Source organism: Paralichthys olivaceus, chromosome 16 (assembly GCF_024713975.1).
Source record: "Paralichthys olivaceus isolate ysfri-2021 chromosome 16, ASM2471397v2, whole genome shotgun sequence".
NCBI classification, from domain to species: Eukaryota; Metazoa; Chordata; class Actinopteri; order Pleuronectiformes; family Paralichthyidae; genus Paralichthys; species Paralichthys olivaceus.
In genome coordinates, this window is record NC_091108.1 from 13,772,092 (window position 1) to 13,796,625 (window position 24,534).

A 24,534-nucleotide genomic window follows, 5' to 3' on the forward strand; every position below is an offset into this window, starting at 1 on the left:
CACAGGTTACATTCACATTCATTTTAGTTTTAAGATTAAAACTCATTTTTTATGAGTCTCCAGTTCAACTTCACCTTGAACAATAACTCAGAACAAATGGATATGAAAAAAGGTTTTATTTTGCGCCCACCTCCTTTCTGCTATAGAGCCAGTAAGTTCTGCAGAGGCTTAAAAGTAACTTTACAAACCGTGTATTTGAAAACTGTGGATGAGTTTAAAGTTAATTTACAACCTGAGGCACCTTGAGCACAACATACAAAAAAATTGACACCAAGATACTCCGTAGACATGAGTTTAAAAAATGCCTGGGGTGGATGCAATGTAGTTGACAGTCACCTGTGTAAGCACTGAATGACTCTTTGGCCAGAAGAACACGTAGCAACAACAAAGAATAAATACACACAATTCTGCAAAACATTTTTAAAAATGTACAAAAACTGTGGAAACGCTCGCACTGCAGAACCCACACTGCCTCTCTCCGTCCAGTGACTCATAAAATCTCTCTGAAGCAGAATGTTTGATCAAGTACTTAGTTCTTAAAGTTTTTTTTTTCTTTTTGTTTTAAAAAAAATGTTTCTTTACTTACAGTCCGAGCTCTACAAAGACAGAAAAAAATCAATGGAATTGGTAGTTTATCTGTAAGCATCGGAGGATCTGTGTGATCTGAGTAAAAATGTCATTGGCTGTTGTGCCAGGTCGTCATCCATGGCTTCTTCTCCAGGTTCTCCCAATTACCATTTCCAGCATTAATGTTTCTCTCCTCCCGTTTGATCCGAACTGCGTTGTAACTGGGGACTCTGTCTTCATATTTGGCACGATTAAAAAAGCCGCACTGCGGGCAAGAGAGGGAAAACTAAGTCAATGTTTTGTGTGAGAAAAAGATATTTAAAAAAAACACAGAAGGCAAAAGAGATCGGTGAGATATTTAAGAGCAAAGATGCTGTGAATGTTTAAGATTTGCAGAATGCTGTCTGCACTCCTTAAAGAAGACATATTTTGTGATGCCCCTGGTTTTGAATGGAGAGAAAAAGAAACCTTCAGGACCAAGTGACGTGCAATAGCCCCAAAAAATTAAACTGGAAATAGAGGAGAAAATCAAATAGATGCAGAGCAGCCCCCTATTCCTCAGAACACCCCATCAGCCATCACCTCCCCTGGCCATGCAGGTAAACTGTAATGATCCACACATACAATCATGTGTAAAAAAGGTCAGATGTTGGAATAGCATTCCTGCCACCGTTAGGGTTGCCCACACCTCTCGTCTAATACCAGAGTAGAAGTGCTTTTGTAGCAAAAAAGGAGCAAGAAGAGAAGTTTCACTCATACATGGCAGGCCATGTTATTTTACCCTCTCTGTTTTTATGCATTTGACGTCAGTGTCTCTTTTTCTGGTGGCTCCTCTTTATTCTTTTTTCCAAAGACTCCACACTGAAGAGAGGGAAATCGTTAGAAGTTGTGTGAAATGGCTTTGATGTATACTTATCGTTTTGTAAATGCTGCTTTACAGACTTAACTAGAAGTAAAACAATCTATAAACATTATACGTGATATTAAAATAAAGCAGATGTACTGTAAGTGTGTTCAGTAGCTTGGGGCAGTGGGTGTATCCTGGTGCTGTATCCTTCAGTCTTACCTTCCAGAGAAGGAAAGCCAAGAGGCCCAGCAGCAGCAGGCCAAAGAGGATCGACAGCAATATGATCCACCATGGCACTCTTCCATGTTGCGCTGCACGCATCTCTGGGAACACCGTCAGTTTTGCCTGGGAAACACAGTGTAGTGGCAAAGCGTCGCTTTTTAGGATCAAACTCTCTATGTTTTAAAACGTCTCTTTATTGTCTATACATCATCCACCAGCTGACCTCCTTGTCTCCAACAACAGCACCTGCACTGAAGACCTGTTGTATAAACCTGCATCTGATGCAGTAAATAATCACGTCCCCTTCTTGGTCCAGGATAGTCACATACTATAAAGCTAATTACAAATTACCGTTCAGTTTCAGTTTTGAACACTGAAATCGAATCAGTTACTCTTTGAGTCTAAGTGACCATTTGTAGCATTTTTAAAGGATTCTCTCAACGTGTTCTTGAGATTACACGTTCACAATGCAAAAAATACATTTGTGAGGTCACAGTGACCTTGACCTTTGATCACAAAATGAATACAAATCAGTTCATACGTAAGATCAAGTTTGTATAAATTCCCTCAAGGCGTTCTTGAGATATGGCCACAAGAATGAGATGGATGGACAAAACAAAAACCTAAAGCCTTTGGCCACTGGCTGTCACTAGCACAGAGTCACAGAAATCTTTCTTTGTGTTTATTTACCTCAGTTTCAGCGTTTGACACAAATGTGTTCTTTGAGCTGTCAATGTGCAGCGAGGCCTTCACTATCACCTCCACATGATGATACTGGGGATATTCCTGAACACAAAAAACAGATTCAAGTTTAGATGGGAAGAATAAAAGAACACACTCAAATCTGTCATCGCGTTTGTGTTTTTCACACTTAATACTGCTCTATTTCGAACTGGTTACATTCACATTCAATTAGATTCCTTTAGGACTGAAATAACTAACAGAAACAATAGAAGCAAATAAGGAGAAAAAAAGACATTGGAATACTTAATTATTAGAATACTATAAATACATATTCTCCACAGTGAAGCTGATTGTCACAGTGTGATAGAGTTAGAATATATTTGAGAAAAAACACAGTTACCTTGATGAAGGTGCTGTTCCAAAGGCGAGAGTGAAAAGTGATGACTGCATTACTGTCCAGGCCCTGCAGGGGGCACTTTATGGTCACACATTGTGCCCCACTGTCACAGGACTATCAACAAAGAAGACAAAGTCAACACTTGATTCCTCTACTACTGGTTGCAAATGCACTTAAAATATATAAAAGCAAAAGAATAGAACTTGGTTGTGTGTGTTTACCACAGATCGTGTTTTCTTTTCATAACGGGAAATCACGCCTTCATCACTTCCCTTGGAGTTTCCTGCTGATCTTCTATTCCTGTTGCTACTTGGTTCCTTAAAGCAAAATTCAGCTATTACTAACAAAAACAAGCGATCCCTGCTGTTGAGTTCATGCATCATGTCCTGCCTCCTGCGTGCTCTACTCAGACGCCTCGCCTGAATGCGCAGGATGGTGTTTTTCTTTTGTTGTATACAAACCATCTCCTGCTGAGCTCTTCATATATGAAAGGCAAACTTTCATGTCAGAAAACAGCTTCAGTCTACTTCTTCCACCACATGCCAAGAAACATCACATATTCTCTTCGAGTGACCATCATGTGAATGCGATGCTCTTACTGACCAGGCTCAGATTGTTGATCACATCTTTAGGAGAGCACAGATTCTCCACTCCTGTGGAGGTGATGTCCATCAGGTAGAGCAGCAAATTGCCATCCGTAGTTAGCTTTGGCCACCTGATGATAAGGGTGGCACTGCCAAAATTCGTCAAGCGCTTTCCCAAGTTGATTATCTGTAAAACAAGTCAAGAGCAAGTGTCCTGTCTCAGTGGATGAAGTATCAATTATTGAACTAAAGCACATGTAGACTGCTTTAGAGGAGAAGTCTGATCAGGTGGATAACTGCACTCACTCTGAACTGATGTTTGATGGCACTGCCTACATCACTTTCAGTCTTCATGGCCGCTGCATCTTTGACCTTTCCTGTATAGTAGACCTGAGATGGCTGGATTTGTCTGGAGGGACAGAGATGCAGTTAGTGGCATGAGATTGTGCATACTTGTGTGTTTTGTGTGTGTGTGTTTTACCCTGATAGCGTCAGCTGCAACATGATGGCCACCTTTGCCTTTGCTTTGACAGGAGCTATTTTCTGCTGGTCGCTTGTGCTATTGGATCATATGTTACACACAGGTTACACACAGACAATGCAAATGTCAACACATAATTAGTTACAGTGCATTAATGCCTGAGCTTAAGTCACCTAACTATCCAAGAAGTGTAATCCATGTTATTTTGCAGTTTGTGCTGCAGGATTACAAGTTTACATATACTTACGTATTTAGCTGAAGATCAATCTCCAGATCAGTAGTGTTGGGAGAGATGCCGGATGTGCCCAAAATAATGTAGATGGTCTTCTATATGCACAACCAAAACATATGCGATTTTAACAATGTGTTAACAATGTGTTAACAATGACACTTTTGCAGAGGAAGAAAACAGGACTCACCTCTGAGTCCTTTTTTAAAGGGTTTCCAAGCTCACAATCCAAATTGGAACCTTCTTTATTGGCACTGCAGGTGATTTGCTTCTCCTGAAAGTGAGAACAGGTCCTAGTCAGTGTGTGTGTGTGTGTGTGTGTGTGTGTGTGTGTGTGTGTGTGTGTGTGTGTGTCTGTGTGTCTGTGTGTAAGATCGTCAGAGAAAGAAAGACTCACATTAGTTGTAAAATGGTGAGTAGAGTAGGTCATGGAGCGCGGGAAGGAAGCCACCAAATGTGCTTCATATGCATCATCTCCATTGAGATTTGTCACTTTGACCTCCAAGGCGATGTAATTCTGATTACCAAGTGAAATCTGGGGCACGCCAAGGTCCCTTTAAACACACAGAATTTATGCACATGTATGAATCTTCACATAGTATGTATAGTATTGAAATTTAATATAATAACTCTAAAAGTTTAAAGTATATCTAATTTAAATATACAAATACAAACAAGTGCAAAGCTCTTCACAAAATGTCATTAAATAAAACCAGCTCACAATAATTAAACACTAATTAAAAGTTTCCAGGGGTGGGACAGTGATATGGTACCTAACCTTTGCTTATAAAAACAAAATACATAACAATGAAATAAACAATCCAAGTTTTCCTATTTTTCATTTACTGCGGTGAAGAAAAGTGTATTGTTAACTAGGCACATGCGGTAATGTACATATTGCCTGTAAGCAGGGCACCTACTGAAAGTACAAAACACAGAAATGAACGAATCAACATCAACATCTGCATTGTTATTCGGTTTGGTAGTTGTGATTCTGTCCAGTAGATACTAGGAACCGGTGCCTTTGTGTGTGTGTGTTTGTGTGTGTGTGTACCCTCTTACAGTTTTAATGGAACAAATTCCTTGACGTTGTCACTCTTAATGCTGCCGTAGCGATACTGCACCTGCAGGTTGCTCTGGCAAACATTGTCGCTGCCACAACCCTCCTTCCGAAAATTCACCTATAAACACATGTTAAAGATAAAACCGGGTCAGAGGGAACATCTGCCACGATACAATGTCAAAGAGATCTATCAATAATAAGTTCATACACACAGTGTCGTGCGTATACCCACCACTGATAGACCTGGCTCCTGACTGTCTAGAACAGGGGGTAGAGGACCTGTGCTCTGCCTGCGTTTACGTTTGGTGTTCTGGATGTCCACAGACACCTGGATGGGGATCCCCTGCAGCTTGTCTCGAATGTTTTCCTGTGTGATGACAGACAACACCACATGCAGCATTAAACACCACCCACAATGCCACGGTCCTCAGGAGTGAATGGAGACTTTGATGACTTGAGAGAGTGACTACCTGAATGACAAGCTGACGTTTAATGCACTCTTTTGCTCCTTTGCTGTTCAAGGCAACGGTCCCTATGTTTTCAGAGGAGGTAGACCCGAGGAAGGTCGCTCTGGAACTGAGACCTTTCTTCCTTTGGTCAGCATCCGCCTGCATATTGTACGCCACCACTAGATGGAACAGAATAAGTTAGTTAGTTTGAGAAGAGTACGAGCAATGAAAAAAGACAATTTTAAGTTAATAAAATGAAGCTGAGGTTTAATGAAGAAGAATGTTGCTCAGCTTACCCAGTTTGGGAGCGTAGCTCTTGGGGTTGGCAGTGTAAGTGAAGCAGGCCTCAATGTCCAAGCTGGAAACACAGTGATTATCAATCAGACACATCAGTACTAAATGTCAGTCTACATTTTATTCCAAACTCATGAGGTCATTGTGACTTTTGACCAATGAAATCTAATATGTTTATCTTTGAGTCCAAGTGAAAACTGTTCATTTGTGCCAAATGTACATGGATTCCCTGGAAGTGTTCTTGAGATATTGCATTCACAAGGCAAAACCTCACAGTGACCTTGAACTTTGACCAAAATCTAATCAGTTCATCTTTGAGACAAACTAAAAGTTTGGAACATATTTAAAAAAATTCCATCCAGGCATCCAAGAGATATTGTGCTCACAAGAATGGGGCAGACCACATACATCACACCTCTGGCCACTGGCTGTTACTGGCGCAGAGGCATAAAAAGACTGAGTTAAACAAATGATGGTTCCACTTTATGATTAGACGTTAAACATCACATTTAAAACAATGAATATGTTTGATAACAGTGTACACTTACCAAAAGCCACTGGCACAGTTCTTTTTGGTGAGGTCGATTTCCTTTGGCGTGAACTTGATTTCTTTCTTGATGTTAATAACTGGCCGGGATCTGGGAGGACCAAAACTCAATGAGCATCTCAGTGAACACTATGAGTGACACACGATCAGATTAACACATCAGTTGACTCACTTGAACACAAAGACAGAGTCGGAGAGGGATCCAACGGCCAGGTCGGGGTAGGAGTTCTTATCCAGGTCCATGTTGCCTGCCAAAGAGTAGCCAAACAGCCTCACACCTAAAGGCTGGCCCTCCAGCACCTACAGCAAGAGAAACACACATTCTGTAAGTGAGAACAAAGTATAAACCTATATTATTCTGGAAAGAATTTTTGCCAAAACTATTGTTGTATGAGGCTTTTAGCGTTTGATACGACAGACTATTAGGGCCACTTAAGAGAGAAAGTCAGATTTTGAAAATAAAGGCACAGGTTTTCCTTGCTACTTATTTCCTAAAAAATGTTTTTATCTTATTCTCGCAAAAGAAAAATTGAATATCAAATGTATTCTCTTAATATTACAACTTAGCTCTTGTAATATTATGACATTATTCTCAAAATCTTCAAATATTTCTTAAAACTGACAGTTTTTCAACCTCACAAAAAGAAAATGTCTTAAATACCTGCGCAGGTTTGTGTCCTGTAGCTGATCCACTGTAGATGTGAACCTTCCCTAACCCTTCGTCCTCATAAGGAGCTCCCACTGCAAAATCTGTCACAAAGATGCACAACAGTGCTTTTCAGTGTGGCTCTAAAGGTACAAGTATTTCAGTCACAAAGGAATGTAATGAAAGGTCTGCAGGACAGTAGGATGCATATCTACAGGTGCTGCAGTCTCACCATGGTAACCATCCATATTTATGTCTCCCAGATTTTCCACAGCGATGCCAAACATGGAGTCTATAGGTCCGTTTATTCTGGTCGGTTTGACTGTGTTCCATTGTCCTCCTTTGTTGATGTAGACGTAAACGGCTCCACCGATTTCTCCGTCCTTCTCGAAGTACTGGGGTGCTCCCACAACTATGTCCTGCCAGCTAATTCACAACAGCAAAAAATGTCTGTGAGGATACAGTGAAAATGGCACTTTTAAAGCCACGCACACATATCGCCCTCCGTCTCTCACCTGTCCCCGTTGAGATCCAGCACAGTCAGATCATAGCCAAAAGATGACGCAAGCCCCTCCCCTTCCAGGGTGTACTCTTCCAGCAATATGTTTTGCGATTCCTCGCCTTTCTTCAGCAGCACCACTGCCCCGCTGTGGTTCGCCCGAGGAGCTCCTGCCACTACTGTCAGCACATTCTTCTTGATTAAATTCATGCCCGAGTCCAGAGAGAAGCCTGAGAGAAAGAGACAAAGGAACGCTTGCTTACATAAAAGGACAAACAGGTGCTTGAATATGCTTCTTTGTGAAAATGGAACAACTGGAGCCTCATGAGAATTGAGCATTTTACCCAGGTAGCTGTTGGGAGGGGCAGGGACCAGGTCGGCGTTCTTTTCTCTCTCGTCTCCCACCTCAAATGGACCATCCTCATATATGCCCATCTCTATTAGGGTGTCGTTTTTTTGTTCCAAGCGTACCACGCCTTAAAGAGAGGAGCAGAGACAACGTAATGAGATGGAATGGATTTGATTTGGGATAGATTTTGACATACACATATACACACATACTAGACTACCTTTCCAGTTGTATGCTCCTGGAGCCCCAAAGATGAGGTAGTGGTATTCCTTATCGAATCTGGCAGAGAGGCCTTGCTGGCAGGAGCCGAAACTCTCATGTCCTCTGGGCCGGCTGTCACAAAATTGCCAACCACCTCCATCTTCACTCGTCGATGGATCGATTTTCAAGTTCTGACTCAGCACGTAGCAGCGACCAATAATGTCACGAGCTTCAATTAATGAGCCCACATTATTCCGGCGCTGGTAGCGATGGGCACAGGTCTACCAGGGAAACACAGACACAGTGATAAGAATGAGTTGTGGTGTTTAGTGGAACAAAAAAAGTTTGATGTCTCAACCATTTTTCATTGATTTATTAGAACAGATAGTGTCACTGAAAGGAAGAACAAACAAGTTGAAGAATATGATAAATTAGTTTATGAGTTTACAAAATGTTAACACAAAAACAAAATAACACAAACTTTTGCTGCCACTGGCATGTCATGTTCTTTGTCCAAACAGATATAGAAATATTCCTATAGGATTAAATATAAATTGTCTATAGCTGATGTTCCTGATGTTCTTGGAAATTGTTATGTACATATTCAGAGATTTCACAGGCTAACAAATAATGAACAGAATAATAAACAGTAAACCAGTCCCCAGCTGAGGCTTTAATGGTCGTTATCCATTATCACATCAATTATTCAACAGATTTGTTTCAATCCAAGATAAACTTTAATGGCTGCAGCTTTTCATTAAATTGAAAAATGTAAATGTTTATGCATCATTTTGTTCTTTGTTCTAGTCAAATTGAATCTTAAATAACTTTGAAATAATAAAAATGTTTAATCAAGGGAACTCAATAAGGATGTCCATTATATAACAGATGTGTGTATATAAATGTATTTGAGTATTTTAGATAGATTGTTTTGAATAGTGTAAAAAACGCGTAATCGCGTAAACTACTAAACTACTTAGTAGACCTTTATTTGTATTTTATTTTTATGTTTAATTCATATTTTCGTGTTTAATCTCACTTTCTTATTTACTCTTGTGTCAACGAAGGACGAGCACAGTGAAAATTTAATTTGTGGTGCCACGCCCGTTGTACTGTTCAATAAGACAATAAAGTCTCTTGAATCTGTTGTTGTTGTTCATGCTGCGATACAGTGACAGACAGCCATACCACAATCTTCCCTCCTGGCCCCTGACTGTTGACTGTCACTCCCATCCACTGGTTCTCTTTGCTCTCTTTTTTTGGATCCTCTTCACAGACATAGGAAACACAGAGAAGATACTGTGACTCAAATCATGGTGAGACATAAACTGTCTCAAATCACCAAACAGATCAACTCACCATCATTATCAAAGATCACTCTGACGCAGCTGGTAGAGCTGGAGCTCATGTCACAGTTGTACAGTCCTCCTGTCACTTTGGCTGTTTGACCTTTTATGGCTTTCGCTCTTGGGGCGCCAACCAGCAGCCTGTGACACACACATACATATATCTATTAAGCCACACACTATATGCAGCTCAATCAAATGCACATTGTAAAACAGGCTCAGGCAGTAATACTCTTCTGTTATCTGGGATTCAGAACGAGGAGCGCTCTGGCATTTCTTCCACATGAACATTAATATTATAATAAATTCCAGTCTACTGTGTGACACAGCACCATATTCACACACTCACAAACACACACATCCGCCGCCAAACTGATGTTCCGTGTCCTCATGGTCCAGCTGAGTCAAAGACCCCTTTCAGATGCCTGCTGGGCCTGATTGAAGCAGGCTTTCTATCTCTTTCTCTGCGCGCACACACACACACACACACACACACACACACACACACACACACACACACAGGCTGCCTTTGTGGGCCAAGGGCAAATGCCACACCCCAACCTTGGAGAGTGGCATTCAGTTCCCAGTGATTCCTACAGAGTAAATAAAAAAAGTCAAGGATATCATCCTTCAAAATGATGCTTTGTGGAGGTTTACAGTGAAGAATTGGTCACTCACACAAACACACACACATGCCCCAGGATCTCACTGCAGAGTTAGGGTTGTGCAGCACACGATCTTCACCAGATGACACTAAGCAAACCTTTTTTCAACAGGAGCACATTTGAAGCATTATCAGGTCACCATGTGTGGGGAGTTCACATACTGACTGTACAGTCACAGCAAAGAGCCGTGGCCACAATGCGATCAGCATGTTTTCACTGCAGACCTCCACAGTCATCACCGCAAAACACTGAGTGCACATGGGAGGAGGTTTCAAACTACAGAGCTGACTTTTTGCAAAGTTGTAAATCAACGTGAACACTGACTTCAGGAGGCAGGATGGGAATTAGCAGAGGACAATAAAACTCTCTTCATGTGACATACTTTTTTTACTTTTTCTACAACACACTGCAGTAAAAGAAGTCATCACAATAGAAGCACATTCCTGCTGCATGAGGGACAAATATACACTGTTTACCCTACTTCAACCACTGGATTGGTTTTGGCCAGGTTTCAAAAACCAGAACTCCATCATTTGTGAAGTCATCCCACCCATTTAGTGTCCTCTCCTGTTTTTTTACAAGGCGAGAGAAAGACACTGACACTTTGAATCTGAACTCTACGTACACACACAACATGTTTTCACACCAAGAGAAACTGTTAGGGCATGTGCTTGTCTGTCAATCTGATGAGTCTGATTCTAATAAGTCAACACCTCAAACAAAGGATTTGTGACTAACAGCTAATGCCGGAGGGGCACATCTCCGCTCATGTTATCTTCAGGGACACAGGACGTTTGGAGAATAGAAGTAAAGAGTTCTGGGAAAAGGGGTTTCCAGATTGATCCATTAGAATCATCATGATGTATTGGTGTTCTGTATTTACATGGTGAAAATATAGTTGAATAAATGTCAAATATTTTCCCGCTTGTTTTGCTCATTCACATAACTAAGAAAGTGTAAAAAAAAAGTAGGTTGAGTGAAATTATTCCAAGGGAGGTACATGAGGGGGTCCCTGGTACACTCTATCTTGTAGCTTGAATGAGAAATAAATTGAGAGCTTATGTCCGAGTGTGTCTGCTGGTTGGAGGAGGATGATAATGTATGGGTCCTACTTGTACAACATAGTCACATAGTTAAAATCATTCAGAGTCTTGAAGAAAGAAAGATAATCGACTAGAACGTCAAGGCCCAACAGTGCCCTTGTAAAACTACATTTCAATTCACCAGATCTGGATTTCTATTTGGATCTGCACCAAATTACAAACACTCATAAATATCAGTCTCTTAAACGTGATTGTTTTCCATGGATTTTTCTCTGAGGAATCGACAAAAATTATAATACAACACCCTATCTTGCAAGACCCTGATCTGGACACACCAAAATGTTATGGCTTCTGTCCTGACCTAAACCATAGACAGTACGTTCACCAAGTTTCATGGTTATCTGTCCGCTAGTTTTTACAAAATCCTACTAATTAACAAGAAAAACATAAGGTAATAATGTGATGGTGAAATAATGCATAATATTAAAATTATATGTATCATTGAAACAGAAGAAATGTACAGAAGTTGCTTTTGTATTATTATATTTCACATATAATAATTTATTATTATTTAACTCCTAATAAAACTTATTTAAGGGCTAAGCCAAGTGGACACTCTTCATCTTTAATACTATACTCATCAGTACTATTATTGTTTTCTGACACCACAGACTGAAGCACTGACATGATGTGTCAGTGTCACTGTGATGAGGTTGATCTGCTGCATGTTGTATGTTTGTGTGTGTGCAATGACACACACATAGTGGCAGTGGCACTCGGTCACACTGGCAGGCTCTCCCAGCTCACAGGGACCATAACAGAGGAATCCCAGTGAGAGAGGTGTGTTTTTTTAGCCCATTGCTTAGCACCAGCCGGTAGCACCTGATCAACTTCCAACTCTAAATGGGTTGCAGATCCCGAGGTTCATGCCATGTGTTACCTCTCCCTCCGTCAGTCTGCCAGGCTGATTGAATAACGTCTCATATTGAGTGCCCAGATGTAAAACTGATTTATGTTCCTTTCAGCATTCTTTCAGCCTTCACCTTTTTTTTTTCTTCAGCTCCTTCTCTCTCTTTCTCTCTTTGATGCTGGATACCCTTAACTAACCTGAACCTCTACATCTATATTGACCATATACAATCATACAGCTGAGCATTTCTTCTGCATTCTATAATTTCTGTATTCTAGACACAGCATGACTTTGGCATTAGTTGTCTACATGCAGACATGTCTTGCTTTCTCGTTTCTCTTCAGGTGTCTTTGTATTCTTTACTGTTCTTACCACACGCACACACACAAACACTTTCCCCCACTCGGGCAAAGCCCTTTAACTTCTCTGAACTCTCACTTTTCACTTCACCCTCTTGATTTTATTATAGACTGCTCCATCTGGTAATTATGACTGACTGTGGAATGCTACACACACACACACTCATACACACACATACACACACATACATGCATATACATGATCCCATCAGCTCCTGCCTTCTCCTGCAGGTACATGTATCGCTTCTCCCTGTTGTGCATAGAAGACAGCTGAAGATATCTTTTCAATATGTCTGGATTAAAGTTGGCATAGCTCAAGAGAGATTGTGACTCTTAGATATATTTATATATTAAGCAGCACAGTGAGCTTTCTGACATTCTTTCAATTGACCGACAAGGCAAGACACTTCACTGCTCAGCCACAGCATGCATCAGCACCATTAAAACACACCAAATAAGCACAGACGTGCACACACACACTCACACACACACACACACACACACAAATACTGGCAGCACATGAACGCATGTGCATTCACACCAATGCCACTCCACAGTAAGAGCACATTCCTCTTCTGTTATGGCAGCCACTTGCAAAACCAACACGCCTCCCTGCATGCACACACACATTCAAACCTGTATTATAATGTAACACACACATTATACGTTTTACACTGATTGAATATTATATTGAAAAACTTGTTTAAAAATGTGGAATTGCAATGTAGAATATTTTTTTATCTACATTATCATCTCAAATATATCATCTTAAATCCTGTCTGTGATTACAACTCACAAGAATAAGCCAATTTTTTTCATTAGCAAACTATTGATTATTTTCTCTATTAACTGACTAACTAAATAGTTTAATCAATAGAATCTTATAAAATAGTTGAAAATGCCATCACAATTCCTCAATGCCACAGCCGACATAATAAAGTACCTATATTTCTTTGAAAAATCATAGTCCAGATTATCTTTCAGTGAGCAAACACACCGCCTGTGACCTTTAGCTATTAGTTAAACAAATACTGTACAAATGACTACTTGTTTCACTTCGTCCACTTGACTAATTACGAGACAGAAAACCTTGATATTTTATTTTGTAAATATGTTGGTTAATAGCAGCAAAACTAACTGATCATGACCAAGAGGAAGCAATTTGCCCTGCTGGTACTGTTAGATATTTTTAATGACATAATCTAAGAAATAGCATCTTGTGCATTTCTACAGACAGTGGTATAATATTGTACATTTACTCAAGAACTACAGTTAATAACATATTTGAGGTGTTTGTTCATGACCAAAGTATTTGATTTTCTACCCATACTAAAGATAGATATTTGACCTATTACTCTGATACATTTAACTGAAAGTTAAATTTAAACTTAGTGTACTTAATTCAATATGATTTTACATATAGAAAATATGATGAACCTGTAGCACTTAATGCTTCATATCAAATTGTTCAACCCAGCATTAGGACACAGTAAGCAGTGGAACTCTATCTCTACCATCTGTAAGACTGAAATTCTTATTACACTCTACAGCATCTGTATTTGCTTTGTCAGCCTTTGATAGTCTAAGTGCATTTCATAGTTTTGTATTTACTTTGGTAATATTTGTAAATGTATGGCTTTTTACAGAGTACTTTTAAAGGATCTGAATACTTCCTCCACCAGTGATCACGGAGTCTCAAAACTATCTAATGTACAATCAAACACAAACGTATCTCTGGCTGGCTGATTTGGCAGCTTCCCAGTTGAAAGAATGTGCCTCCTTTGATCTCAGGTTAGTTAATATTTAGGCTTTGTCAGACCAGTGACCACTTGATGGCACTGGGCCTTTATGCAGCATGACAAGCCCCTGTGAGCCACTGCCCATAAAAATGCCAACAATGATTCAGGGAACTGTTTTGGACACAAATGCCTGGACTGGATCTTACTTATAAACACTGTTTAAAGGAGATACTGTGCCCCTGTGGGAAAAAAAACCTGCTGTGGAGGTCCAATGAAAAGTTGAGCAATATTAACAAGGTTAAGGTCAATGACTAAACTCAAAGCAGGAGAGATTTTGTGAGAAGAAACGTTCCTGCTTTCACCTGTGACATACCTGTGGCATTTTCTCATGCACTCTTCCTTCTAAAACGTGTTTAAATGTGTTATTGTCGTCATGTTGCAGCTTTAACAGCCCATAATAAACATTTACAATCTACCCACTGTGACATTTTAATGACACGCTTACTGGAGTTATTTTAAAGACATTAGTGGCGTGTCTCCCAAAAATGTAATGCTTGGGACGACGCACAAACAGACAAATGGCTTCAACTCCTCTTACATTCTCTTATCACTTGGTACGAGCTGCTGGTGCATGGCGAGGGAGAAGCCGAACAGGCTGCCCGGATCCCCGCTCTTCCGCTGGACGTTTTCGGTGTCCAGGTTGAAAGCCCACATTCGCCCAAATCCCATGAGGAGGACGGGCAGCCACAGTCCACAGGTGAGCTCCATGATGCATAGGTAAAAGAATAGTTCCCTGGAGGTGGTGAAAGGTGAGTCCTTACTGGAAGAGGTGCAGAGTGCTACTGAGTTGTTTCTCACTGGGTTTACTGTGTTCCACTGCACTTTCACCGCCCCTTCCACACACACACACCCACACCCACACACACACACACACACACACACACACACACACACACTGAGGTCTGCGTTACACCAAAAGATTTGTAAAACAGTGACTTTATGTATTTTAATGAAATATTACATTTCCATGTCACTTTATTCAATATAATGAATCATATTTCAAAATAATTATATCATGCTGAGTTGGTGTTCATTAATAAAATAACACGAATGATGTGATTAAATCAAGTTAAATGTATGCATAAATATACACATCAATCACAAGCTTTATGTACTATGAAGTTGAACTTATATGTATCTATATAAATTTAACAACGGAGCATCTTTTTCATCAGCTGTGTGTGTGTTTGGAATGATTATTATTGATGAATATTTTATTGTGAATATTCTGCTACAGTTATCTTTATATTGCAATATGGTTTCTGCAGAAATGTGTTAAATTTGCCATCATTTTGATTTGAATCTGTTTTGAGAACAGTGATTTCGCTTTTGTGTAAATATAAAGTTGTTTGCAGCTGGTGGAGTATGAATGAGAAAAGAACTCACGGATGTTTGTTAGTGAAAGCAATGAAAAATGTTTCCGTTTGGTCCATTTGCAGTTCTGTTTCACCTATTTTTTTTATCCATGCATGTTAGAAATAGGGAAAAAATACTTTAATACCTCTTTAGTCTGTTCTTAGTTTGCAGCAAAACAGTCCCTGCAGATAAATACCAAGTCAATGAGGCCTGAAGTTCAGTCAAAACATATTTGCAGACCAAACAAATTGGTGCAAGAGGATGCACTGGCATGTACTGTAACTCTGTAATAAAGCCTGCAGTTGAACTCCTTTGAGTAAACAATACATGTCCCAAGTCCCACAAGAGGGGGAATATTTGCACAAGTGACATCCTCACTCTAACGGTAAATTGTGTTTGCTGACATGAAACATCTTGTAGTTAGTTAAAAGGGAGACGTAGGAGAAGGAGGAGATGCTGGAACAGTTCGTCAATACAGTGTTTTTGTCAGAAATACCAATATTCCCTCTTGGCACATGGCTGTTTAATCCAAGAAACAATAGCAACGCAATGATCATGACAGATGGGAAGAGAATTAGATAAAGATTTAAATTTATACCAAAGGAACGGGTGTGATGAGAAAATAGAATGACAATCCATCATGCATTCTCGCTCTAACTGTAACGACTCATTAAATGAGTCACAAGAGCCATGAGGGGAGTCAGAGAGCAGCCTGGGCACAGACACACAATTAACAAACTCTCTCACTAGATGGGTTTCAAGGCATTCCACGAGACACTGACCCAAAGCTTGTCCCCCGCAACACAGCATTTCAGCAGACAACGCAGGCTTTGTCTGCACGCAGAGAAAGAGGACAGACGAGAGGGAGAGGGGAACTGCCCACTAACAGTAGAAAAGGCACAAATAATGGCTGCAAAAAAAGGAAAAGGGCAGAGGGAGGAATGTGGTGCTTATTCAGGTCCGTTATCTTCTTAAAGGTTCATGAGCAGGCTCTGGAAATATCACAGGATAGAATTGGTTCTGTGCTTCAAGATTACTTGGACAGGAAACAGAGACTTTCTCCTGATCTTTATTAGATTTTATTTTAGATCATGACTTAACAAATGTGGAAACCCACTGCTTTTGTCCTGGTCAGTCACATGTTTGGCAGAATGTTGATAATATAATCTCATAAAAATGCCCTTCTAGAAAGTAGAGGCATCCCTAAATCATGTTTCCTTTTTTGCATGTGTGTGGCTTGTACGAGCAGCAGTCAGCTGAAGGCACAGCAGTGATTTATGATCACAGTATAGGTCAGTAACAGTATTCAGCTCTATCGCTGATAAGATTTGCAGCCTGGTGTGTGTTATCTTAGCTTGCCCTTGGCCTGTGCATTGCTGTGTGTGTGTGATGACACATGGCACTTCCTCTCTCTGACGTGCAGTCACAGGTCTCCCTCTGTTTCACCCTGTCAGCCTTATCAGCTCTCATTCATCCCTGGTGATGGTGTTAATCGTCACAACTAACATCAACCAGCATCATATAATGAATATATTTTTTTAGGTCCATCAGTCTGTCTATTTTTTAAGCATGAATAAGTCAAATCTACAAGACAGATTTCCTTGAAACTTGGTGGAAGGATGCTGAATGGTTTAGGGAAAAACACTTTAAATTTTGATATAGATCAGGGGATGGATCATGCCTGAAGATTACTGGTGAGTTTACATGAGTCATTGCTGACTAACTCTGAATCAGACTTAGTCATATAAAGATTAAATAGACTTCATTGTCCAAGTGGGCAATCAGCTTTGGACATCAATAATTGTGTCTGCAATAAAGGAACACAATAAAAAAACATTAATATACATTCATCCATCACACGTTCATATGGTTAGATTAAATTAACATATAGCGCAATATAAAACAATGATCAACAGATAAAACAATACACACATATATTCCAGTTTAGGCAGGGCTTTAATAGACAGTGGGAGTGTCTGAGATGTCAGCGATGAATCATTCATGATTTAACATTTTACTCAATCTTTAACAAAATAAGAATAAAGTGTCCCAATAAAATATCACATTGGCATGTATACGGTGTAAATGATTTGAATTAGGATAGAATAATTAAGAAATAAGTTGTCTATCTGCTCTGTATACAACATGTACAGTGTTACAACATAAGGGGAGAAAAAACCCTCCCTGGGGTGCTAAAGAAGAGGAGTGACAGTCAAAACTATTTTCTCTGACACACATGCATGAGGAAAATGCAGTGCCCAAACTCGCCCGAGCCACAGCCCTGTGTTTGTTCACAGCGAGCTGACTGGTAGGGAGTGTCTTTATTACACTGAAGAAACATGAAGCCTTAGGATACTCATAAAACACTCTCACATCAGTTTCACAATCATGTTGAACTCCGTACAAGAGCTTTCACAACATATCAGCGCGTTGCACTTTCTCTGAGCTCTATTGATTAAGTAAGCCTGTAAATACATAAATATATTAAAGATTCAATATGTCACATCGTTTAGCCTTTAGAAGTGCAGTGGTGTGGAAAACTTTAGCAAGGAAGCTCCATTTGATCGATAAGTTAAGTAATGAATACTGAACAATAACAGTATGTACAGTGATAAAATATGTATTTAAAGAGTGATCATCTGGAAACCTATAGAATATATCTTAAACAACAAGAATGGCACTCTGCATACCTCCACCAAGACCAACATTTCCCTTATGAATACAGATTTAAATTCAACAGATAAAACATTTTTACTTGGATCTGCACGAATTTTCACTCAGAAATATCAGTCCCCTCAACATGCCTAATGTTTTCATCAAGATACAAGAATTATTCTCTGGGAATTTAGATAAAATGTCAAACAACAGCCTATCTCGCAATGTTAGACAAAAATAAAGAAATCCTGATCTGACCCTGATCAGGATCCATAGAAAGGTTTAATGGGTTCTCTCCTAACACTTTAACACATTCTTCCACCAAGTCTCATGGAAATTGGTTTGATAATTTTGCATGATTGTGCCAAGAAATAAAATTAAACAAACACTGATGAAAACATAACCTATAGTTAATTAAGTAGCTAGGTAGAAATAACACATGAGAGAGACTAGATGTGCAGTAATAGACTGAAATTAGTATTTAAAGAGTAATCAGCTGAAACCTAGAACGTGTTGAACAACAGCATGCTGCAGGAGGAGGATGAATGAGAGCTGCTGACTGAGCTCCTCTCAGGTTACTGTCAGCCTTCTCAGTTTGAATACAAAGGAGCAGGCTGACATTTTGAAAAGTGTTGCTTTCTCATAACTGGGATCAAAGTGATTATGGCAAAACACACAACTGCGTCTGCATGACGGACATGTTGAGACAATAGCAATAAGAGATTTACAGCTCGAATGGTTTTGAATGCATTCTTTACATTGTGTGAAAGTGTAATACTTTTGAAAATCTGGATTTTACTATACTATATTACTATACTAGGTACTATACTTTATGAGATGTCCCTGACTTGAATATAAAGAATAAACTGAACAAGGGTGGTGAGAATGTTGTGTTTATAATGTAAAACAGAGAGTTAGCAAATGACGTTGTAGGGACGGACATCTAATTTACATTCCCATATGTAGAATCTCCAAGTCACTGTATTCACTATACATCTTAGTAGAACTCTCATGTTTAAAACATAATGACACACACACAATGACAGCTGTCACAGATCATCCACTCATCTTGATGAGTGTATTGATTACAATCAATAAGAAGTAATTGGTGTCTTTTCATGTCCAGTACTGCTGTAACAACCATGCAACCCCACCTTTTGTGCATTTGTCTCCTAAGTGAGCAATGTGTGTGTGTGTGTGTGTGTGTGTCTCCCAGCTCTGGCCAGAGGATGTTATATGAGATGGCAACAGTAAAGGGAAGGGCCCCAGTGTTATGTGTGGGTCCAGGTGTGCTTCAGAAAGATAACTAACCTCAAGTTCACTTTCAATCTGTTCTGCTCAGTTTTTTTTCTTCCTGACAGATTCAGGTGGGAGACAAATGTTTGTCTCAGCTTATAAAAGAGCAAAGGCGGCAACTTTGACCAGAATAACAACATAGGTGACGAAACAGTCTCTGGAAGGGCTCAGAAAAAAACATACAGGGAAGTAAGTATAACTTTACCAGTTCTTTGAGAAAGGTAACAATGTCCAAATTGCCCCAGTAAAGCAATTAAAAGAAAAGTAAGTAAAAGCTGCAGCTCGAAGACAAATGACATGCTGAAACAACCAGATACTAATCTATAATCTCATATCTCTATTTTTTTAATTGCTGTGTCTTTATTTTTTATTATTCACCATGTCTGATTTGACAAATTATTTTCCCTTTAGGATGAATTGAAATCACTTAGGGGATCCCTTAACTTTCCATCTTGTACCATCACCAGTTCACAATATGAATATGTCCAGTACTTTTTATAGTACTTGTTATTAACAGACATCTAATGACACAGCCTCAACTGTACTTGGGATTTAATGCTAATGGAATCATCTGCTATATAAAGCTTACTAGCTAAACTGATATGGTGAACATGGTAAACAGTATAAGTGCAGAACATCTGCATGTTAAAATTGTCTGTTGCATGTGAGACATTTAGTTCAAAAGCAGCCATGTGCCTGAGTCCAGCTTCAGAGAGCTGCTAATTTAGTACAGTTGCTTTAAAGGGTAATACATATATAATCTTTTTGTCCAAGTCTTATTGTTATTTTGGTTGTTTTTTTAGTAAGGGCTTTACACATCTAAAGTAAGGATATCAAATCTTCATTACTGAAGTCCTCAAGTATATATAGTCAGAAACAGCAAAGATATTTTGTTATTTTGAGACAATTGAGGGAATCTAAAGCCAAATATCCAGAATGTTACCATTCAAATATAGCAAAATAAAAATGTCATGTTCTGTGATGCATAGTCTCATAAGTTAAAATGCATTTACCTCTCCACATACACACACACACACGATCTGTACTGTTCTAAGTAGTTTGAACATCCTGGGGGGAATCTTTCGAACTTGCAAGGATTGTTAGTTAAATTCCTCCACTCTTCCCTTTCTGCACCACAGTGAAAAAAGAAATTTAGATATTGGATAGGAAACAAAATGAAAAGGAAACATGATCATTCCTCTTTCAAGTTCCTAGTGAGGCCTGCGCACACACACACACACACACACACACACACACACACACACACACACACACACACACACACACAGCTGAAAGGGTGTTGCTTCTGTATAACCGGTTTTTCTCAGGTTCACTGAGAGCACAGTGTGCAGGGCTGTGGAATCCACTGTGTGTTTATGTGAAAGTTTGAGTCTGAATCTCAGAAGACAATAGACACAGACAAACACTATTTATCTGAGACCTTTCAGAGCTGCCTCCGTCGATACATACCACACTCACACACAAACACAGACACACACACACACACACAGTACACCCTCGTTGTTATTGTGGCAGTCTGCTTTGGTTGTTTAGACGCAGGAAGGGTGTCAAAAGGAACAAAAAGATGCACAGAGGCTGAGAGATACACCCAGGAACCAGTGGCTGCATGGAGAGCTTATCTTATCTGTGCCTTGATGGTGCCAGATCACCCAACCAAAATATTTCCACTGTTATAAAAAAAGGCAAAAGGCATGAAAGAGTCAAGAGGTTAACGGAGCGAAAGGTTTTCCACCTTGCAAGTGTCAATCAAGAGGGAACACTCCCTGCAACAGTCTGGTGACTCCAGTTTGCAGATGTTCTACTCTGGCATGCACACGCACACACACACACATACATACTCAATGCATTCTTGCTGATTAACTGTAACTTGTGACACACATATAAGCTGTGACTTAATTATACTGCAAAACATGCCTCGCGTAAATGTGCTTACACTCATTAAGGATTGATTCCAGTAATCGGTATCATCTGTTCTGCAAATTTCTTGGTATGAAAAATGATCTGTTTGTCAAAAGATCAATCTCTTTCACTCTCATAGAACACAATCACATAATGATGACGCCGTTCCTTTTGCTTGGTCAGTTGATGTCCGTCCACCGCATTGGTCCAGACCAAAACATCTCAACAACTACTGAATCTATTGCAGCAACATTTCATAGATATTCATGGTGCCCAGAGGATATATCCTGTTGACTTCTGTGATCTGGTGACTTTTCCCATTGCACTTCAAGAAGTTATGAAAATATTTCAATATCTATTAGATGGACACATTTTTACACACATTCTTGGTTCCCTGAGGGGTTAAAGGTTCAGTGTGTAGAATTCAGTGACATCCTGTGGTAAGATTGCATGTTGCAACTGAATACCTGTCACCTCACCCTCCCCTTCCAAACAGGAAACAGAACCAGTGGTAGCCTTCAGTTGTCCTAAAAACTCAAAAGGTGTTTGGTTTGTCCAGTTTCGGCAACTGTGCAAAACATGGCAGCCTCCATGGAGAGAACCCTCTCTTGATGTAAATATAGTATCTAAATATAAAGGGCCCATTCTAGGGTAAAGGCAACGACAATTCATACAATTTAGATGATTACACAGTGAAAACATCACTAGGGTTATTTTATATTGAATTTCTGCCATTAGATTCACTTTCAACTTAATCTTACACCCTGGACCTTTAATCTTTATAACATTGGAGATCCCATTTTCCTTCTGTGCACCAGGAAATGTTGGATGGAATGCCAAGTGTCTGGTACAGATGTTCATGCCCGTCTCTCCGTATCCACACTTTGAGAACGGAGAAACAACATCAGCCAAGGAGGATATGTTTTCATCTGCCTTTGTTTGATTATTTCTTAACAGGATTTCAGAATAAATTACCAGGATGATTCTTGCAAAACTTGGCGGAAGGATGAGGTATGGGTCAGGACATTTTGATTGTGTTTAATGCAAACTATCTGTAGAACATTTCTGTGAAAATGATATATGCAGCTGATCTCGAAACATGTATATGTAATACGGTGATACAGTGGCCAATCAGCCTTGGCAGAGGTATGCACTCTCTGAGTGCCCTTCTGGTTTTTAAAGTGACCGTTTTGTTGTTTCCTTCATATCCACTTTTCTACCGTGTCATGATAAAGAAGGCTTTCCAGTGGAGAGACGTCTGCGTATTTTCTCACTCACCACCAGCCTGTAGCCACATGTCCTGTTACAGTGAATGTTCAATTTCAAGAAACAAGGTGTTCTGTTTTGGCCTTCAGGTGTTTGGACACAGAGGGTTATTCTGGTTCAGAACATGCCATCTGTGCTTCTGTGTGTGTCTGTGTGTCTGTGTGTGTGTGTGTGTGCGTGTATGCGTGCGTGCGTGCATGTGTGTGAGAGAGAGAGAGAGAGATCTGCTTCCACAAGTCTGTAAATGATGCATCACTTTGTTCGAGTCATAATTCCTCAGGTCGTCAAGGAAACCAAGAATTCCTGTGGTGCTCCTTAGTCAAGTCCCAGGTTAGTGTGATATATCACAGTTTCACTCTTTCACACACACAGATCTACACACCTGGAACGCAAAAATCTGGGAGAAACATAACATATTAAACTAAGAGTTATGTTTTCGTCTGCATTCGTTGCGTCTGGTGGTTAGCAGGATTATGAAAAACTTCAGGACGGATTACCACGATATTGTTGGTTGACGGATGAGGGAGAAGTCTGAAAGGAGTGGAGCAGCGAATGAGTCCCAACATGCAGGAAAACAATCACATGCATAGAGAGGGAATTCGTGACAACAATCCAGCACCCGGCACTCCCTGCTCCTCCCTAAAATCCTACCCTCTTACCCACTTCAACTCCCCTCCCAAATATCTGCTCTATACACCTTCACTTTCTCTCCTCCTTCTTCATAAACCTCATATATCTTTCTTTGGATTTTTGAGTCATGTTTGAATTGGAAGTACTCATTTGCAGGCGGAAGGCCGTTGTGGTTTACGTCTATTATCCTCATTCTCAGGATACTCACACAAAAGGGCAGTAATGCTTTATGAAAACAGTGCAGTTCAGTTCAATATCTGTGTGCCTGGTCATTATTTGTCATGCATCAAACAAACAGTTAAACTTGTGAATCATTTCCTGGCTGATCATGATCAGATTCCAAATTAGCTAATCCACCTTTATTCGTCAAATCCTTCCTGCCTCACCCACAAACTAGCACTGACACGAAACACACATTGGTGCGCTTGCGCGCGCGCACACGCGCACACACACACACACACACACACACACACACACACACACACACACACACACACACACACACACACACAAGCTTAGACACATTTGCAAGAGCACATTGGCAGGAAGTGAAAACACACCCTGCAGCAGGCTGGAATCCAATTTCTCCACCCATCGTTTTTCTTCTCTGAAGCATCTTCACTTCGTTACAGTCTTTGTAAAGATATAAGAAATATCAAACATTACATTGTCCACACACCACAGTAGCCAGACTGACTGAACTTGATGAAGTTCTGTAGCAGAAGTGTTTAATCACACACAAACATAACTTATTCTTAGTTTAGATTAATTTTAACGATGGTCCTTGACATCAAGTGAGACTTAAACAACGCTAAGATTTACGGTCGCCTCCTCTCTCCTCATGATTGTGAACCAAAAACAAATTGTTTATGGTCAGATGCAGCTTCCTCCTATATTAGAGGGAATTAATGTGACAGTATAGAGGTTCAATTTATAAAGCATGTGTTGCCATCTACTGGTTGTATTTGACTTTACAGTCCGTAATTTGACAGAGACATGGTTCCACTACCCTCATAAAAATATGTTTTTAATATCTATTAAATATCAATTAGAGTTTCCATCACATTGTTTTGAAGGCTGCACAAAATGTCGTAAAACTACATGAACATAATCTCTGCTGACTTTGTTTTCAGGGCAGGAGCTACCAATGAGGAATCTGAAGTCACGCCTTCTGTAATATTCTTGGGTATTTGAAGGGTTTCATTATGTACAGTAGAAGTATTATAACTG

At 39.9% G+C, this 24,534-nt stretch overlaps 1 protein-coding gene across 4 annotated transcripts; it reads right to left on the bottom strand.

The window, feature by feature from the left end:
• Positions 1-101: 101 nt before the first annotated feature.
• LOC109642955 (integrin alpha-6-like) lies at positions 102-14,983 on the bottom strand. 4 transcript variants are annotated; one of them, XM_069510734.1, is made up of 26 exons: positions 14,720-14,980; positions 9,419-9,546; positions 9,248-9,327; positions 8,079-8,340; positions 7,854-7,985; positions 7,526-7,739; positions 7,243-7,436; positions 7,026-7,114; positions 6,537-6,664; positions 6,366-6,455; positions 5,820-5,881; positions 5,545-5,702; positions 5,307-5,441; positions 5,074-5,192; positions 4,409-4,565; positions 4,202-4,285; positions 4,030-4,109; positions 3,783-3,860; positions 3,608-3,710; positions 3,321-3,488; positions 2,939-3,034; positions 2,721-2,831; positions 2,327-2,422; positions 1,634-1,759; positions 1,349-1,428; positions 102-832 (listed from the first exon to the last, which is right to left on the bottom strand). In XM_069510734.1, exons 1-25 carry the CDS (start codon positions 14,887-14,889, stop codon positions 1,360-1,362), a joined length of 3,129 nt encoding a protein of 1,042 aa, XP_069366835.1. In that variant the 5' UTR covers positions 14,890-14,980; the 3' UTR covers positions 102-832; positions 1,349-1,359. The 4 variants fall into 4 exon arrangements, with proteins under 4 accessions (XP_069366835.1, XP_019963493.2, XP_019963485.2 ...); XM_020107934.2 differs by lacking the exon at positions 1,349-1,428 and having other exon boundaries at positions 14,720-14,983; XM_020107926.2 differs by having other exon boundaries at positions 7,526-7,985; positions 14,720-14,981.
• Positions 14,984-24,534: the final 9,551 nt, after the last annotated feature.